General features: G+C 38.5%; 4 protein-coding genes and 1 long non-coding RNA gene across 5 annotated transcripts; all 5 read right to left on the reverse strand.

Annotated features, from left to right (window-relative positions):
- Nucleotides 1–3,008, reverse strand: LOC113012244 (B2 bradykinin receptor-like). Its single transcript, XM_026152330.1, has 3 exons — nucleotides 2,587–3,008; nucleotides 2,000–2,061; nucleotides 1–1,579 (listed from the first exon to the last, which is right to left on the reverse strand). The coding sequence occupies exon 3, from the start codon at nucleotides 1,549–1,551 to the stop codon at nucleotides 604–606; it is 948 nt and encodes a 315-aa protein (XP_026008115.1). The 5' UTR covers nucleotides 1,552–1,579; nucleotides 2,000–2,061; nucleotides 2,587–3,008; the 3' UTR covers nucleotides 1–603.
- Nucleotides 3,009–3,232: 224 nt separating this feature from the next.
- On the reverse strand, nucleotides 3,233–5,943 carry LOC113012388 (uncharacterized). The gene is made up of 3 exons (XR_003270693.1): nucleotides 4,182–5,943; nucleotides 3,864–4,018; nucleotides 3,233–3,363 (listed from the first exon to the last, which is right to left on the reverse strand). It is a non-coding gene; the product is annotated as an uncharacterized LOC113012388 (long non-coding RNA).
- Nucleotides 5,944–5,997: 54 nt separating this feature from the next.
- On the reverse strand, nucleotides 5,998–8,778 carry LOC113012348 (B2 bradykinin receptor-like). The gene is made up of 2 exons (XM_026152483.1): nucleotides 8,678–8,778; nucleotides 5,998–7,575 (listed from the first exon to the last, which is right to left on the reverse strand). The coding sequence occupies exon 2, from the start codon at nucleotides 7,545–7,547 to the stop codon at nucleotides 6,534–6,536; it is 1,014 nt and encodes a 337-aa protein (XP_026008268.1). The 5' UTR covers nucleotides 7,548–7,575; nucleotides 8,678–8,778; the 3' UTR covers nucleotides 5,998–6,533.
- A 2,887-nt stretch (nucleotides 8,779–11,665) lies between these two features.
- Nucleotides 11,666–13,039, reverse strand: bdkrb1 (bradykinin receptor B1). The gene has a single exon (XM_026151999.1). The coding sequence runs from the start codon at nucleotides 12,752–12,754 to the stop codon at nucleotides 11,684–11,686; it is 1,071 nt and encodes a 356-aa protein (XP_026007784.1). The 5' UTR covers nucleotides 12,755–13,039; the 3' UTR covers nucleotides 11,666–11,683.
- Nucleotides 13,040–17,021: 3,982 nt separating this feature from the next.
- Nucleotides 17,022–18,177, reverse strand: LOC113012057 (B2 bradykinin receptor-like). The gene has a single exon (XM_026152001.1). The coding sequence runs from the start codon at nucleotides 18,048–18,050 to the stop codon at nucleotides 17,022–17,024; it is 1,029 nt and encodes a 342-aa protein (XP_026007786.1). The 5' UTR covers nucleotides 18,051–18,177.
- Between the last annotated feature and the right edge of the window lie 1,635 nt (nucleotides 18,178–19,812).

Raw genomic sequence — 19,812 nt, forward strand, 5'->3', positions numbered from 1 at the left:
TTCAAGATATGAATCATGTTTAATGTAAACTATGTAATCTGTGATAACTGATAACATTAAGTTTAACATGAGCATCCACCACTGTAAGAATATAAATACATGACAGAAAATAAGAAAAACACATAATGTGGTACCTGCAAGAAAAACTGCATTAACATGTGTAACTTTTGCCCTATTCAAAACCAGTTCACTACCATCTCTCTGCTCTTATACTTGGCCTTGTTCAAGTCCTTCATATGATTTTGTGTTGTTATATTACATTTTTGTTCTTATTTAATATGAGCATCCGCCAGTGTAAATGTTATTCATATTGTATTGGAACAAAAATCACTATAAAACAGAAATATATATCACATTTAAGTAACAAATATGTTATGCCTGTATATCACTTTTTGAAGAAGCAATGTTTCATAGACAATTAAACCCCATATATTCACATTACATAAATGCTAAAAAAAGAGAAAAAAGAAAAAAGTTCTTATGCCTGGATAAATAATTGTCATTGTATAAAATCACCAATCACAGCAGCACACCTCAAAACTCAAAAGGTCACAATCCTGCTCATCTTAAGCCATTGTCAGATTTAACACTTGTGGGGTGTGCTCATGAGGAGCGTGTGCTTGATCTTCTTGTTTTCTTGTATTTCTGCGGCATTAAGAATTCCTTTGCTCTTTTCTGGAAGTTTCTCCCAATGGCAACATAGAGAATGGGGTTAAGGACACTGTTGAAAAAAGCTAAGTACACAGTAATTTGTTTGTAGATGTCAAGTATGGTGTGACACCTCACAATACCAACACGTTCAAGCACATCTAGTATCCTGCTCAACTGGAATGGACCCCAACAAATTTGGAATGCCAGAAGAACTACCAGGATGAGAGTGGTGGCTTTCTGCTCCTTCCCATGCCCCTTTGGCCTGTTTCTCAGTGCTTGAATAATCTTGAGAGTGCAGAGGGAAATAATGGAAACAGGGATTACGAAGCTGAAGGTTATGGTTATTGTCTCATATACTAGATGTTGGTCTTCAGTGAAGAGAATGCCACATGCAGTAATATTTGATGTACTAGGGATTAACTTCCTGTAGATTAATACGGGGAGTGCAAAGATAACGCCAAGAATCCACACAACTACACATGCCAGCTTGGCATAAAATGTCCTACACATGCTGTGATGGGACAGTGGGTGCACCAGCCCCACATAGCGATCTATGCTAACCAGAACAAGGAAGTAAATGCTGCAGAGTGCATTCATTTTTATTATGGCAGGTATCACTTTGCACAGGCTCTCACTAAAAGCCCAATTAAAGCCCTTTCCTACATAGTCAGCCCAGAAGGGCAAACAGCACACCAGAACAAAGTCAGCTCCAGCCAAGTTGCTCAAGTAGATCTCAGCTACTGTGCAGGCTTTCTTGTGGAAGCAGAAAACCATCAGCACAAACGCATTAAAGATGATTCCAAGCACACTGATGGCCAGGATGTAGTATGAACCCAGAGTGAAGATCAAACTATTTGGCTCAAGATTAGTACAATTTGTATTGTTTTGGTTTCCAGACATCGTTACAGGGATGAGGTTGACAGGGATACTGCAGAAAAATAGAGAACAGAGTACAGATAAAACATTATTGTAGGCTAACTTTCACAATTATTTTTCTTTTCCTTTTTTCTTTCAAAAGAGGAAAAAAAATATCCACACTTAAAGTATTCCATGCATGGAAGTTAATAAAGACAAAGTGAGTGGTCAAAGCTGTCATCGTTATATTTAGGGGTAGATTTAATCTACACCGGTATAAAACCGTCTTTTGGCATTAAAAGCTACTGTGGGGGTTTACTAAAAAAGGAACAGTGTCGACTTTAAGACTAAAATCCGCAGGGGCAAGTGACATGATGATGGTACAGTTGCAAAAATGTACCCATGTGAGTGAAAGGTTGTTGGGGTGATCTCCCATAACAGTGCCTTAATTTATATACAAAGATGTTGTCAGTTAATTTCAGTAATTACCTACCAAGAGCAGAGACTCAAAAACAAGCACGCCCGATGAGTTAAAGTAGAGGTGTCAGTGAAGTCCTGAAAGAAATATTACAGTGTAAGTGCAGGTTTTAAACCTGTTTCTCTATGAAAACAGTCTAGCAGTTAAGGTAAATGAGAGCAAGAAGAAGAAATATGGTTTTGTCTAAGGATGAACTCTTCTTAGAAACTTGTGAGATTCTGAGGACTGAGACTCAGGTGCAGCACAGATTTATCCAGCGGTGAGTTTATTCCAAACTACTCCATCATCTGAACATGAGCATAGTATTGTAGTGTATTGTAGTCCATATTATTCCACTGCTTATTCTACGAGCTGTGAGGTTGCAGAAACCTATTATAGCCTAAATTACCCATATTATTCAGACAGTAACCCGACGCGCTAACATAATGACATCACAGCTACAGTTATAAATATGATATGCTTGTCTCTCATAGCCAGAAAAAACAAAAAAAACAAAAAAACAAACAACGTAAAAATCCCTGTGTGGTACTGCTGAGAAAAAAACGCAGAGCCGGTTTTTAATAAAATTCTAGTATTACTACTTAAGAGCAGGAAGTACCCACCTCTAAAAACGCAAGGTTGGGATTCCGTCGAGACTTACAGAACAGAGCAAAAGTTTTGTCCCCGCGCCCACAGCTTAGAGGGATCCATCCGTCACAGTTACGTACGCTGATAATATTTCCTCATCTTATTCCAAATAAATGAACACTTCAGCTCCATAATCAACAGTAAGAGGTGTTTTTTTTTCAAAGTTACATTTAGTGTCCAGGAAATCTAGCAAATCAGGTTTGCATGCTTCTTTTAAATATTCTCCTCCGAAAGTTTTTTTTTTTTTAACCCGTAAAGAAAACACTCCTACAAATACTTCACCAATAAGGTAAGCCACCAGAATACCTGCTGTGACCACACCTTCCATCGTAAAACTGGCACTGCACCTCATTAAATCCCGACCGTAGCGATTCAGCTTTAAAAGCGTTTCTCGTCTTTCCTCAGACCGGTCCGAACACCGAAATGTCTTAGTGTCTTAGATTAATGCCAGATTCTGATTCAATATGTAATACTGGCTTCAATAGATATCAAGCATTTAAAAACAAACCTCAGATGAGTGCTTTTATGCACATTATTGTCATGGTCTGGGGTTGTGAGGGAAAGGAGGACCCAGGGGCAGAGCTCTGTGTGTACAGTGCGTTTATTTACAGTGTGGTAAATACTGATGCCAAACTAATCCCCGCGCTCCCCAAGACTCCCGTGTGCGTCTTCCAGTGGCGTCCGTGTTCGTGCTCCCCGGTGACTCTGCACACCCTGTGCGTGCTGTGCTGTCCTTCTTCTCCACGCTCCTCCTGCAGGGAAAACAATGGAAGCGGCCGTTAGACACTGACCCCTGCGGGCAAACACGATCTGTACTTCCTGGACTAACAAATCCTGCGCTGGAGAAAGCTCCATCGCTCTGTTAAGTAGCTGCCCCCGACGAGCTTGATCAGAAGTAGGTGTGTGAGAACCTAGGCGTGATCAGCAGCTGGCAGGGCCACACCCATCGCGCTGTGCAAGTTTCTTAATTTGCACAGCGTGTAAGTTAATTGAAGGGTGTTTTTAAAGTTTTGAACAAGTAATGGCAAAAAGCTGAAAACCCTGTTACTGTTGACTTGTTAATCCCCTTTGCAGAGCAGAAAGGCAGAAACATGAAGGATTAAAAAACAACCAAAATTAAGTTTGGCTTGCAGGCAAAATAATCTGTTCTCCAGGTGGAAAAAAAGGCCAAACGAATTCCTACTAAATAGCTGTGTTTTTCTTACTTAAAAGAGAAAGTAAACTGAATTTAAACTAATATATAATGACTCACTCTTTAGCCAGCTCTTCTGCTTTTCAGTCAATGCAGTCTTTGTTTTTTCCACTTCAAGTAGCACTTTGTCTCTTTGCATGGTTCATTTTTATGGTGTTGGTTCAGGTATTGTTTTATGGACCTTTATAGACTCGGGCCTTCTGTGAACATAACATCTGAAAAGGCATTTGAACTGTTTGATTAAGCTCAGAATGCAAATACTATTGTTATCAGTTGGTGGAATAATTGAGAGAATCTCTCACTAAACATTGGGTTGGCATTATTTTCCATTTCAATTATTGCATAATTTTGTGTTTTCGGGTGAGCTATAGGCCATACCTATGTGGGAGTGGAGATTCCCCTCTAGTCAAGCAGTCAGCCATTTGGAGATTACTGCACGGAGTGGTTGATTGGTGATGATTTGAGCCCATCTATATAAAGGGGGAGAGAAAACGGGAATGAATGGGTTTTTGTAGGACACAGTTGCAGCAGGGGAAGCTGGCTGGAAAGGGAGACTCCAGTGACAGAAGGAAAATAGTATTAGATTAATAGAGATTAATAGATTAATAGAGTACTAGAGCTCAACCCGAAATCACTTCCTTTATTCTGTATCATAGCGATATGAAGACATTTACACTAAACAAACAGAAAATACTCCACTTTGACACATGCAATTTTCTCTCAAATGAAACCATTATTTTATGTTCATGTTTAATCCCCAAAAAAGTAACATTTACATGGACAGGACTTTTAAGAAAATTTATATTTATATCATGTTATTTCAATAGTCCCCGTGTGGTTCAGTGTATTCTGTTAAGTTTACTGGGATGTGCCAATATGTCCATGAGATAAATCCGATACTGACAGAGATATGCCTGCTGTTTACATTGTAACAGCTGCCTGTTGACAGTTCAAAGCCTGCCACTGAGTGGACAGGTACGCCTGGAGTTTGTTAATCCTTTGTAGTTTAATCAATCACAGCTTACCAAATAAAGGCTTATCAGAGGTGCTGAGAACCATAGCCATCCATCTATTCTTTTAACCATTCATCTAGTTCTGGGACATATGAGGACTGGAGTCTATCCCAGCTGTCATACGGGGAATCCACACTGGACTGAGCCAACACAGATTTACATTAAGACCCACATTCCCCACAACTGCCAAGCTGAAATCACCAACTAATCCAAAGTATAAAATATCTAATAACTCACATAGTGTAACTTAAAAGGGGATGTGCGTTTAATTTAAAACATTATTTTTGATTTAGAACTTAAAGTTCCCTGGTGTGTAGACATTTATTTACCACAGCGGACTACAGAAGATGCCAGTAAATGAGGATTATTGAGTTTTTGTATTTACACTGATCTAGCAAGGTGATATATCGCAAGTTCACTGTATAAATGTTTCACAATACATACACAGAAGCTGCCACTAAAAGCGGAGTTTGAGTACGAGGCATACAATTCGCTGTTTTTCATATACTGTTACATACATGCAAAGATTAATACAGTGTGCAGGTAGTTCTTCAGTATTGGTAGGTTAAATGTCTTTTTGGAGTCACAGGAGTAGGAAAGGAATTCTTTACAATGTAATACACAACAGTAAGTAATACTGCGCAGCACAATAGGTTTAGTGGTTTACAGTTCATCACTAAAGTATTCCAATCGGTAGCAGTAAAACCGCATAATGTTGCAGCACAGAGACATATTAATACACAACCACTCACATGTACAGTGTGGAACATCTAACCATTAAAATCTTGTGTTAATGCTTTTAACGCTGTTAACCTTCTTTCATCTCCTTTGTATAGTCGTTCCATTATATTAGCTTGTGTCCATTACTTATGTAATAGAGAATAAATGTGGTAATGCTATTCAATTATGTAGCAGTGTTATTATTGCATTAGATCTGAAAGCATATCTAATAAAATATAACTGAATAAAAAAAATAAAGCAGTAGAATGGCAGATTCAGATTCGCGTCTCAGATCCTGTTATACCGAAGCTATACCGGATCCTTGGCTTTGAAAGCAACCCCACCCTTGTTGCTTGAACTTTTGATGTAAAACAAGAGATGTGGATTATATTTGTGTGTGTGTGTGTGTGTGTGTGTGTGTGTGTGTGTGTGTGTGTGTGTGTGTGTGTGTGTGTGTGTGTGTGTGCGTCTGTGTGTGTGCGCGTCTTCTAACTTTGCCTGATTAACAGTCCTAGTTAATCCTTATTTATCTTGGCTTTTAGTGAAGCCTCTTAGTTCATTCTTGCTGTTGCAGCTTCTTCTCTCTAAGCCAACTTTATTCTGAGCATGACTTAAATAGTAGGTGGTTGGGACTGCTGTGCTCACAGCCAGAGCTGTATACCTGAGATGATAATATCAAGGATATCACTCTCACTGACATTATGCAGAACCAAGACTCTAAATGCTCAAGAGACTGTGCGTTACTTTCAAATATGCTTCTTTAATATGGATATCCACCAAATTCCTGGTATTGTATGTGCATAGAATTAGGGAAAAAAATAGCAGCACCCCTCAAGGCACTCAAACCTTACTACTACTTTCTGGAGATACAGTGTAATAAACAGTGTTAAATAAACCCTATATATTCAGATTGCCTAAAAAAATGTTTTCTCATGCTTGGGTGAATAATCACCCAGTTAATTTAAAATAACCAAAGCACACATCAAAACTCAAAAGATCAGAGAGTAGCTTGAGACTTTGTCAGCCTCAGAGTCGTTATGCGAGTTGACATGAGGCTGAATGTTTCTGTAGTCTTATTGTTCCACTGCTTGGAGAGTTCCTTAGCTCTTCTTCTGAAGTTATTTCCAGCAATGACGTAGAGAATGGGGTTAAGGACACTGTTGAAGAAGGCAAAGTACACAGAGATCTGTTGGACGATGATCAGTGCAATGTGACATTTCAGAATGCCAGTGTTTCGGAGCATATCTAGTATCTTTGTCACATGGAATGGCACCCAGCAGATCAGGAATGCCAGGAGAACTGCCAGGATGAGAGTGGTAGCCTTCTGCTCCATTTTCTTAGAGTTTAAACCCTCCATTAGCCTGTTATTCAGTGACTGAAAAATTCTGACAGTGCAGAAGGAAATAATGATAATAGGGATGATGAAGCTGAAAATTATGGTTATCACCTCATATGCCAGATATTGATTTTTTGAAGGCAAGTCAAGTGAACATTTAGTAAGATTTGACTGAGGTTTGAAATCTAACTTCCTGTAGATGAATATGGGGAGAGCAAAGACCAAGCCAAGACCCCACACAAACAGACATCCCAGTTTGGCATAAAGCGGCCTGCGTATCCTCTCATGGGAAAGCGGGTGCACCAGTGCCACATAACGATCTATGCTAACCATAACAAGGAAGTAAATACTGCAGAACGCATTCATGTAGATAACAGCTGATGACACTTTGCACAGGCTTTCACTGAAAGGCCAGTCGTATCTCTTTCTTGTATATTCAGCCCAGAAGGGCAAACAGCACACCAGAGCAAGGTCAGCTCCAGCCAAGTTGCTCAGGTATATCTCAGCCACAGTGCAGGCCTTCTTGTGGAGGCAGAAAACCATCAGCACAAACACATTAAAGATTATTCCAAGCACACTGATGACCAGGATGTAGGGTGGAACCAGAGTGAAGATCAAGCTGTTGTTGTCAACAATACAATGGTTTTCACTTGTGTTGCTTTGGTTTCCAGACATCTTGACAGAGTAAGAGTTGGAATGGATGCTGCAGAAAAACAGAGGACAGCAAATAAAATATAAAATATTATTCTAAAAACAGTTTGATGTGAGAACATTATGTTATTTTGATGGCGCACAGTACAGAGATACACATAATTACGAGTAACACTGATATATAATGCAAAATACTGCTGCTACATTTTCATTTATTTTGCAAAGAATTTGACTCAAAAACACAAAAACTGTGGCTGAGAGAGACCATTAATTCACACTTACAGTCACATTTAAAATCACAGCCTATTTAAAGTCACCAATTAACCGAAAGTGTATCTGCAAAATTAAGAGATTAATAATTGTTTTGAATAACAAGCGTTCTTGTGTGTTAGTTGAATTTTGATGAGGCGCTTTTGCTTAATCTATCATCAAACCATGGGTGCCACAACCATTGCAACAAGATATTTTTGAATTTTTCCTTCTTCCCAGAGAAACATCTGTAATAATGTTTTTCTATTAAGAAAAATAACCAGCTATTATATTATGTTATTATAGCTATTATAGCTATAATTTTGGCTATTATTCGAACTGATAATACCAGTCTACCTCTATTAAGTACTTATTTGTGTGTCTTTTTCTTTGCTTATAAACATGTAATGACAAAAAAGAGAATACCTTTCTATTTTACATGCAGAGCCCTTTCCATTATCAGTCATTTAAAGTTCCAACAGTACAATACAAGCACATCTACGTTTCTAATAACTGATTACTGTTTATCAGGACTGACCTGAGTCACTGATATTTATAGCAACCTCATTTTCTGCATATCCTCACCATCAGTTGCAGCCACATTCTTCCTAAATTAATTCTAAATGCATAAAGATTAAAACAAAAACATAACAAAATACAAACCCTCCTTTTTACATGTGTTTGGAGTTTGTTTCAGCGTAAATCTTCTTAGTGCATTTGGCTTAAGATAATGACTATAACACTAAACATGCAGAGACAATTCCAGTTAATGATCTCCAGTCTATATCGTGACATGTTTACACTGTCAGACATCATGTTTCTAAATCTGTGCTGTTGATAAATATTTTAACCACAGAGAAAAACACAGACAAGTATAAACCAAGCCAAATAAGGCTCATGCATACCTTTTAGGGAAAAGAGTCTGTTCTCTAGATGGAAAAAAGAACACATCAATCTAGCCAGCTACACCCTCCCAGTAACTCCAGTTGCAGTTGTTTTCTGACTCTGCCCCACTTGCTCACTTGAAGGAGAAAATAAACTGATGTCAGATGTCTTTGATGATATGAGATGACTCGATGTTTTGCCACCCCCTCCTCCATTCATTCAGCCAATCCTCTACTTTTCCTCGTTCAGTAGCATTATGTGTATCATTGCACTAAATTTACTTAACTGTGTGTGTGTGTGTACTTTTTAAATTCAGTTTGTAAGTCTGTAGAGATCAGAGCATTAGGTCAGGTGCTCCTGACAACTTACTAAATGTGGTCTCGTGCATTTACAAGCATCATGTGGGACCAGAATAATGGTAATGTTTGTTAACTCTCTCTCTCTGTCTGTCTCTCTCAAATGCATGCTCTCTCTCTCTCTTTCTATAAGTGGAGGAGTTTAATAAGAGCGCGGAGACTCAGAACAGGTCCTGACAAAGACCAGAAGAACATAGCTCGATAGATACGATAGTCACTGCTGACAGTAACAGAAGACGAAGGAGCACATGATGAGTGAGAAGCACCAGGTATTGTTTTGTTTTTTTTCTATTTTTTTAAAGGATGGATCTTAAGGATCTTTTAATTGTATTTCACAGTTGTTATAAGGCTGTCCCACAGCGGCTTCTCGCAAAGCAACATTTTCTTAGCACTATAGACTCAGTGCATGCTGCACAAGCCCGAAACCAAACAGCAGAAAAGTGGAGATAGAGTCAATATTTGAGTATTTAGCAGCCAAACTTCTAATTTCTAAAATATCCTAAAACTCAATTACAGGATACCCTAGCATAATTCGGATTGTGAATATACCAGCATAGGCTTTGCCAAATTAATTCTGAATAATATAAAATGTGAAGATCTGACAAATGTCCCAAAAATTTGTGACACTTTGTATCGCAGCTCAACTGTTTCTATGACCATATGCTTAAAGAATGCTTTAGCCAGACAACCAGGAAAACTAGGATTTATTCACAGATGTCACATTGACATCACAAGAGAAAAACACACAAGTACAGAGACAAAACAAAAACCTGATTGAAGTCCATTTAGATGCTTCTGGGTTCTGGTTTTGTGCATGCTGATTTACTAACATGTTTTTCACAGTAAAGTTGGAGTCAGGAGGCCATTATGTTGTCCGCTGGAACACGTGGCCCTTTTGGTAGTAGGTAAAAAAAATGAGCACACGTCTTCTGTTTTTCCACAGACTGAAATACCTGAGAAGAACAATGTTCTGCTTTGCCAGATCTTTTCCTGCTCTGACATGTCTACATGCCTACTGAATGGCTGAAAACTTGCAATGCTAAATAACTGTCACTGCATTGTGCAACTGTCTTCAAAGCAGAGAGACTAAAGCAAATCAAAACAGAAATAGCTAAGAAAAAGTAGTGTACTGGTTTTTGGTGAGTTATAGTTCTATTATATTTATTTTCAGTCATATACAGAATGTAAAAAGCAACAAAAATAGTAACAGGTATGTACATATTCTGATAATTATTGTGATAACCTGATAGGCATTACATAATGAGACAAACCATTATATCTAAATGAATACAGTTGCCTAAATAACCAAATAACACCAATAAATAGTTTGACTGAGTAAACATAATTAACTGATTTTAAATACTTATGTCTGCCCCAGGGCAGCTGTGGCTACAACTGTAGCTTGCCTCCACCAGTGTGTGAATGGGTGGATGACTGGGTGTGTAAAGCGCTTTGGGGTCCCTAGGTGGGACTAGTAAAAGCACTATAAAAATACAGGCCATGTGTAACATCAGCTCTGAGAGTGAAAATTACTGAACACCCAAAATGCATAATGCAACATCTGTGACAGTCCTGTCTTCAGCTGGACAGAGAGATGGACTAGGCCACTTTCAGATAAACTGTCACACTGCACATCAGATTACATAACAAATACAATACCATACATTGTTTGCTAGATAGCACCATTTAAAAAATAAAGCCACTTGAGTATTTCATTAGAACGTTTAACTGCACTGGAAAAATAGTCATGGGGCAGTTGTGCACTGTGGTGGGTGCTAAGTATTTTTTTTTATTTTGGGAAGGTCTAATGTTAGGTGAAGGCAAGAAAGCTACAGCAACATTTAGCCCCACCCACAGTATTTCCTCTTAGCTTAAAAGTTTAATGAGTTGACAGAATTAACACCCAGAAGCAAGTAGCATCATGTACCGGTGAAATGAAAATTGTGAGGCAGGCTGTTTGGGAGTCTGCTAAAGTCGGTTACTTATAATGTGTTAACAACATATGGAAACACATAAACTATCTGAGCATTGTCCACAGTTTCTTTAACAACATGAGTGAGGAAAAAAAGGTTTTCCTCCTAACAGTAAACAGTTTTTTCCAAGAATCTTCCAGGAAGGCGTAGCAGGCAAAGGAAATGGCATGAATAAAGCAGTACATTGGTCTAAATAAAAAGGGTCTGACATTGCTTGGATTGTTATTTGATTTAGATAAAATGGACATGACCATATGTTGATAACCCGAAAGACAAAAGCCATAAGATATAAATATTTGGTTTACAATGAATAAATAAATACTGACTAATATGTCAAAATATTTAAATTTAAAGACGTAAAAGACAAACAAAGTTAAACTGAGAAGTCTGTTGCTATAAATCCATATAACATGTCAAAGAAACAGATGCTGTTTGTCCACAATGCAAGACAAAAATGTCATTATGCAGACTGTAAATGCATTTCAGTCTATTTCTCCTGCAGTGTCTGTCCATTACTTATATTATTTCCTCATGCACAGCAATAAACATAATCTGATAGTGCCGATTAGCCACATAACAGCATTATTATTGTGTTAAGTCTAATGACATAATAGTTTTAGAAACATATCCTTTTTTTTTGGTCATTTTATACATAAGCAGCAAAAGAAAAGTAGATGCCATCAGTATGAGACACATTTTATTCTTTGGCATTAACAATGACCACAGGTTTAATTTGCTCTGTTCTGTTGATGTAAGTGGACACAGCAGAGAGTTTATATGTGGTCATGTCTGATCCTCTGCGTTGATATCTAGTCTTTCTGTAGATGGCGCTAACCTTCTTTCTAAAGTACTGCCCTGAGAAGACATACAACAAAGGGTTTAAGACACTGTTGAGAAAGGCTAGATATGCTGAGAGCTGCCCTCCTATATCCAGAGAATCAGACCACAGCTTCTCATCCAGCACATTGACATCACAGAGAATGTCAAGAAAGGTAATTACCTGGAAGGGACCCCAGCATAGTAAAAATACCAGTGTAACAGCATACACTAGCACAGTGGCCTTTTTATCACTGGTGTGATGAAAACCAACACTTTCCCTCCTCTCAGATAAAACCTTGATTATATTTCCACTGCTGAAAACAATGACCAAAACAGGAAGAACAAAGCCCACCACATTTATCACAATCTGATGGGCCAGCTTCCAATAGCTGTCATGGGTGTAATCCAGAACGCAGGATGTGGTCTCATAGTCCTCAAAGAACTTCACCTTTCTGTGAGCTATTGTCGGTGTGCTCAGTAAGACCCCTAATATCCACAGGATGAAGCAGATCACCTTGGCGTAGAGCGTCCGTCTCAGCCAGCTGGCCTTCATGGGCTTCACAAATGCTATATAGCGATCGATGCTAATCATGACCAGAGTGAAGATGCTGGTGTAGAAATTGATGATGATTAGGGCGTTGACGATTTTGCACAAGGCCTCTCCATATGGCCAGTTGAACTCATTGAGGATATTCATTGCCCAGAAAGGAAGGCTACACAGTAGAATAAAGTCAGCCAGCGCCATGTTGCTCAGATAGATCTCTGCTACAGTCAGTCGATCTTTGTGGGCAAAAAACACCACCAGCACAAAGCTGTTAAAGAGTAGACCTGCCAGGGATATGGTGAAGATGTATGGGGGGATGATGGTGTGGATAAGCTCCCATTCTGCAGTGACTGGAGACAAGCTGCTATTTTCAGTCAACACTGTCGGCACAGTTGTGAGTTCCATTGGCTCCACTGAGTAGGAAAAAATAAATATTCATAAACCTTCAGTACAATGTTATCATTAAAGATTAAAGCTAACCATTTAAAATCCATCATTAAAGAAATGTGCTACGTAGGAATTCAAATTTGAAGCTAAACAAGGAACTGAACATAAAACAGCTTATATAAACAATCAATGGGTGGCTAATGTTATGACTTTCTTTTATCCAGTTAAGAAAGTTCAGCTCTGGGGAGGAAGCAAACAGCCCCAGAAAAGGAAGATGATTATTTTTCTGTGTTAAAAAACACTCAAGAGCCAAGAAAAAAAAATCACAGGTAGATCTTCTGTGTTGTGTATTGCATCTTTTCTTCTAATTTAATCAGTGGATGACTACTTTGAAAAGACTGATTGCCACATTTTATTTTGTTTTTCTTTTAAGCATCAAATACTGAAAAGGAATTAAAAAAGTTCTTACCGTATGTTTCACCAAAATGTTACTCCGATGGTCAAAGTTGTAATAACAGATAACACGTCTGAGATGGGCTTAACTGTGCTCACGGGCTCCTGGTAAAGTACACAACGAGGCTGCTATGGGCGTTTTGTATATAGTTGCATTCTTCCACACCACTAGTTGAATATATCAAGTTGTTTATCAAAGAGTCAAAATTTGGACGGTGCTCATTTATGAGCAGCAGCTAAAACTGCAGTGGAGTACGGTGGCGTAATGTAGCATGTCTTGGAGAGAAAATGCAGACTTTGGACATTCCAGTTCATAGTGTGTGAAAATACTACTATTATTATCACAGATAGTTAGAAACTAATGACATAAACCAAAGAAAGCAGGGTTTTATTTAAACTTTAACAATTATTTATGTCATGATACTGTTGGATTTGGACCAAAATGCTGAACACAAAAGACAGAAATAAATAAGAAAAAACTGCTTTAATCCTGCACTCACACTATAATACAAAACAAAGGAGGCCCACACCTAGAGAAACAGTGCAGGACCAGTCTTAATGTTATTTATCAATAATTTTCATCACAGTTTTTACCAAAGAACATTTTTTGTCTGATGAAAACAAGACAATAACTAAATAAAAATAATTCATGGGGATTAAAACTGTCATAAATATGTTCTGGAGAGACGAGATCCAATCAGAACTAATTAAGTAGTGGGGAAAGGGGGGGCAAGATGGTGAGTGATCCAATCAGAAGTAATCTCCTTGGGCAATAAGGTTAGATGCACACGCTTGATCTGCCACCTGGAACTATGGTAGGTGGGGTTTAGTTAGCTCCCATGCTCTCTATTTCTCATGAAAACACTACAAATTATCAACACTGGGGAGGAAGGCAACAGTAGACATAGAGACACATTTTGCATTTGATATCAAGGAAAATGAGACACTTTTAAAATCATGTAGAGCAGCTCTCACCAGTAACAGCACAACCAACTTTTACACTTAATTGTTTAGTCAACCGAACCAACTTTAGTTATGCTATAAACAGGAAACAGGAATGCAGATTTGACACAGAGAACACAGGAGGGCAGCAAAAACAAACTCAGGGAATTAGCTTTGGTTGTAAATGACAAAAAGGAGACGGACTGAGAATAAAATCATGAAGAGAAATAAGCTAGCATATAAAGCTCAAAATGGCCAGAATTAAGAACAAACTAAGCAGAAAGATACAAATGTGAAAATCTAAACTATAACTAAAAAAACAAAAAACAAAAACAGGCTGAAGGTAATAAACACTAACAGACTAACCCAAAAAAGCACAAAAAACTCAGTAGATACACAACGTTTACCTAACATCTTTCGTCATGGTCTATGGAAAAATGTACTTGTGGAAAAGGGTCGAGCCACTCCTTGTAATTTTCCATCTTCTAGGAAAATTGGAAGTGCACTGATTCACTGTGCAAGCATTAATCAAATAACAGTATTTAAATAAAAAGCTTTGTTGTACAATTGTAATGAACTTGAATGTCTTTTATTTGGTATGACCACTTATAATCTTTAACACAGCCTGAAATCTTTCAGACGAGCTTACTTGTAATTTCTTTAACTAGTCTGCAGGAATAGTTCTCTAGTCTTGTTGAAAGACACTCAACGCTCTTCTTGGGATGTTAATTTTTTCTGTTGTTTGTCAGCATGATCCCACACTGCTTCAGTTCAGTTATTGTGTAATCAGCTGTACCTCACTGGGTACCCTAGTCTACTCTATTCCCTGCACTATGTGGTTCCTGTCATATTTCAAAGCAAAATGACCAGGTGTACATCAGAAGTTAGTGAGGGTTATCTGTCTATATGGCTTCCCAAGGCTGCTATTGGATAAAGAAAACTATTCAACAAGAAATAGGAGAGACAGGAAAGAGAGGGGGCAAGACATGCAGCCAAGGGCCGGCCATACGGCATATGGCCGTCTGCTCACCCACTAAGCTAAACAGGTGCCAATCCACATATTTATTGATAAATATTGAGGTGTCATATCTCTTCATAAATGATACAGGGGAGGTCAGAGATTTTTTTTTTTTAATTCCAAGAAAGTCTTGCTCCTTGGAAGCAAAATATAAAGAAATGACAGAGTATCTCAAAGCTTATGAACAGTCCTGTAAAGATATGACTGATTCAGGAAATTACAGCATTACTCCCTGTCTGGACCTCTCTGTTTGCTATGATGTTGAGATATCATTAATAAAACCTTTAGTTTTTTTCATCTTTTTTCATTTGTGATTGTATTAACTGTATAAACAGTGAAATCTTTAGACCGGTAATGATTTCCAAATGCTATAAAAACAGATTTATCAGTTTTATCCTCAGCTTGTACATCATCCAGTTCTGATATGTTCTAAATTTAAAGTTATGGTAATGACAACAATAACAAATATTAAACCAACTTCAAATCACACTGGAGTTAATGTAAACTATAATCAGTACTTGGAAGACTTAGATGAAGGGTTATCTAATAATCAGTATGTCCGAGATTGTGTAATCCCTTTTATGGTAAAAATGACAGCAGCATACCAAAATGAAGATGAAGATCAGCTCTTTGCCAAACATTCCTTGCTTAGTCAGTTTTATATATCTGTCCTACATTTGTGACTTTGATTACTTGTAAATGCCAAATTTAACACATGGGACCATTCAAAAAAGCAAAGCCCAGTGTTTTTATAGACAACATGGATAAACACCAGTTTGCTTCCAGAATTTTTTTTTTTTTTTTAATCTAGCCACCCTGCCTCTCTTTAAACAATACAGAATTATGGCAAACATTAGTCAACTGTTTCCCTCAGTTTCAACATTTTAGAAATTAGTGATATTTGGTTTCCCACTATTTAGAAATAGTGGGAAAGATTTCGTCTGTCTCTGCACAACAATTATTAAACTTCTCATCATCTCTAACATCCTCTGTTAAAGTTGTTTTTACTTGCTTGTTCAGTTTAGAATGTTAAAACATATATAAAATATTGTAGTTTGGAGTTGTCACAGGGAGGGTGTATACTTTGGAAATAATATAGATGCAACCATTACCATGTCACAGCCTTTCCTGTAATTCATGCTTCTCACTGGGGTAACTTTTGGTTTGTTTAGTTCCTGAGAGAAAAAGTTCAGCCAGTTGCCCCCATATCACATTCTCTTACAAGGTGTCAGCACTCTTTATAACCTCAAAAGTTATCTTCTGCTTTAATCAAGGGTTTGACCAATAAAAACGTAAAGATGACTGATTCAGTGCAGTTCAAGAACAACTTTATTAAAGTTTTACTAAGCTGGTTACAGTTCAAAAAAGGTTCCTAAATTACAGGTTGCACATCGGTCCTCCCAAGAATAAGAACCAAACTAAGCTTGTAGTAGGGGTACATGCCAGAAGGACTTGTTTTAGCTTGCTGCTAAGAGAAATTCCTACTGTCTAGAAACAAGTGGTTGTGGACAAACATGCCAAGAATGTGAAAAGATCCGTTTTCGACATGCTTGAATTTGTTTTACAGATGTTGTCATAGAGATTTATTTTTTGCTTTTAGCATGCAAAGGATTACCGTAACACAAGTAACTTTTAACCTTTTGAGTTTACCGTCATTTGTGTGGGTGTAAGACACACAAGAGAAGCTTTAATTGATTGGAAAATGAAACACTAATTTAAAAACAAAAATTAAAAAGTAAAGCTAAGCTTCAAAGGCCAGGGCAGGCCCTCTTATTAGACCCTAATCCAACAACATAAAATATATTAATACATGAAATTCAATTCAGACACAAATATTTTTAAAAAGAGTTTACTCTTTATATGTAAATTCATTTAGATTTTTGTGCTCTCTGTTTGTTTACTTGAGATGAGATTGGCATTACCATGACCAGATGCCTCACACTGGTCTTTCCTCCTGCATTGAAGGGGTTTAAACACTTCCCTTGCCCGCTCCCTAAAGTTCTTCCCAACAATCACATACAAGAAAGGATTCAATGCACTGTTGCTGTAGCCAAGGTACGTAGCTAGCTGGTTGCCAATGTCCAGCACGTATGCCCACGTGCATCCAGAGATGACCTCATAGTGATCCAAGGTGTCAAAGAAGATCAGAATCTGGTAAGGCAGCCAGCAGAGAATGAACACAGCCAAAACAATAAGCACAAGGTATGCTGCCTTCCTCTCCGCACTCCTGCTGTTGCTTCTTCTCATCTTCTGTCTCTTTAGAATGACTTTAATAATGTGGTAACTACAGAACAATGCAATTGGGACAGGAATGAGAAAGCAGACTATGTTCACAGTTATGTTGTACCGCAATCGCCACCCTTCATGGGGGTAGTCTAGGTAGCATGCATCAATGCCCAGATGGGGGAAGAACTGCACAGAGCGGAAAAGAACAGCAGGAAAACTGAGGAAGATACCAACAATCCAAATGGTTACACAAATTCCATGTGCCCAGAAAGCCTGCCTCTGCCTTCCTTGGGACAATGGTTTAGTGAGAGCCATATATCTGTCCATACTCACAACAGTAAGGAACAACACACTACAATAATAATTCATCCCAATGACAATATTGACAAGCTGGCACATGAACTCCCCAAATCTCCAGTGGAACTTGTTGATTATAGTTGATACCCAGAACGGCAGACAGGAAACCATGAGGAGATCAGCTGCTGCCAGATTGCTCAGGTAAATGTCAGCAACAGAACTTCTGCGCTTCTGAAGACAGAGGACGCAAAGCACGAAGGAGTTGCCGATTACTCCCAGAAGACAGATGATCGACATATAGGCAGGCTGCATGGTGTAAACCCACTCCCATGCATCCGTGTGGTTGCAGACAAACTCAGCTGTTGTGTTGTTCTCCATAAGTAACTCAGCTGGAGGGTCTGAGCCAACTGGTAAAGCTGTTGGATGGTGACAGTGATTCAAAAAGTAGAAAACAAAAAAAGCATGTTCACAACAAATATATACTCTAGTCTAACCTTTTAGTGTATCAGCGGCGGTTTGATGCATGTATCATTACCTTTGTCCCATGATTTCAGTTCTTAGGGAGAGGGGATAATTGATTTAATGGAGTGTGGCTAATGGATGCTTTATCAGCCAAAACACACACTACACACATGCCATCTTCAAAGTAGACCGTCTTAGCAACTGTAACACTGGTGGTGCAATACTAGACCTGTTAGTGCTACTTCTTGCCTTCTTTGCATGTAGTGCGGGCAGTATAGTTACCTTTAACCACAGTACGCGGACAGAAGGGAAATATGGACCAGATCAGACAGGTTCTAGATTCGTAGGAGCCAAGGGTGTATGACAACAGAGGACTTGTACACAGTAGGTGTAGAAAACACAATTGCATTTATTAGCAATTATTAAAGTTGTGCACATTTAACAAAAGTAGAGCGCGCTTCTTGAAAACAAAATAAAATAAACCCCACAAATGGTCGACCTAAGGATATATTGTCTTTTGTGTCTTTTTTTTAAAAGTCAATTTCAGTCTTTCAATGTTCAGTAGTCACTCAGTGTGTTTGTAACCAGTCGGGTTACAATCTACCAGTTCATCCGGCTCTTTGGGCTGGGCTCGCCATCCAGTACTGGAAAAGGGATCCTCGATTCTTCTCAGGTCCTCAAAACCAATCCAATCCAAATAAGCAAAGGAAAAAACCTGACCTGGGGACCAGGCCAGAACACAGTAGTTCAACATTTAAGCTATCATGCCTGTAACTTATTATTACTACTGGTTGCTTGTAGTGCTTCTAAATTTTCTTCAAAATATTCTATGTTGTACAACAAATTATTCTCATTTCAAAGGGAAAAAGTGCATAGGAAACACACATTTAAAACAATACAAAATAGCTCAGCAGTGCATTAAAAATACACATTGGCTTGAGACTTATCAAGTTTCAGCTAAGTGCAGGTGAAGGCACTTAATTTCACGTTGCTAATACTTAATTGTGCAGAACTATAATTAGCACCATGAGAAAAGTGAACATGTGCTAACATAACGTCGCACAAAACCATACATTATACATCAATACCACAGTAATGTGACATAAACCTTTAAAGAACATCTCATATAAAGTGCAGCAGACTCCGTGCTAATTGCTTTAGCCTCAGAAAAGGCACTTTCATTGCAAAATGGCTAACGGAAGTTAGCATCAGAGCTAGCGGCAAGTAGCATGCTATGCTAGCGCACGTGTGCTGCCTGGGACTTACCATGCGAAGCAACAAATGCTACACGGGGCTTCACAGTGCTCACGTTGGCTCACGGCCTCTGGAATACAGTATCACTCTTATTATTCTTGCCGAAAAAAGGACTTTCTCTATCCAGCTAGCTTCTTTGCCGCACGGGTAAACTGATCTTTCACCGTCTGTGTCTCTGGCGTATCTGACTGGCACACGAAGGCACACGCAGGTGTCTGAGCAGCGCACAGACTGGGGGAGGGTCAGACCGGCCAATGATTGGTCGCTCAGTGGATCTGACAAACACACTCTACAGGACTAAGTCCTGCCCCCACACCACTTATACATTACATATACATATGTACATATTAATTAAACTTCTGTTTACATGCTTTTTATCAGTATTTATTATAATTAACTTTGTTTTTATCAATATTTATTTATA

Source organism: Astatotilapia calliptera, chromosome 19 (genome assembly GCF_900246225.1).
Source record: "Astatotilapia calliptera chromosome 19, fAstCal1.2, whole genome shotgun sequence".
NCBI lineage: Eukaryota > Metazoa > Chordata > Actinopteri > Cichliformes > Cichlidae > Astatotilapia > Astatotilapia calliptera.

Bases quoted from the DNA above. Each gene is read 5' to 3' on its own strand.
- bdkrb1 (XM_026151999.1), bottom strand. From the start codon at position 12,754: ATGGAACTCACAACTGTGCCGACAGTGTTGACTGAAAATAGCAGCTTG.
- LOC113012057 (XM_026152001.1), bottom strand. From the start codon at position 18,050: ATGGAGAACAACACAACAGCTGAGTTTGTCTGCAACCACACGGATGCA.
- LOC113012348 (XM_026152483.1), bottom strand. From the start codon at position 7,547: ATGTCTGGAAACCAAAGCAACACAAGTGAAAACCATTGTATTGTTGAC.
- LOC113012244 (XM_026152330.1), bottom strand. From the start codon at position 1,551: ATGTCTGGAAACCAAAACAATACAAATTGTACTAATCTTGAGCCAAAT.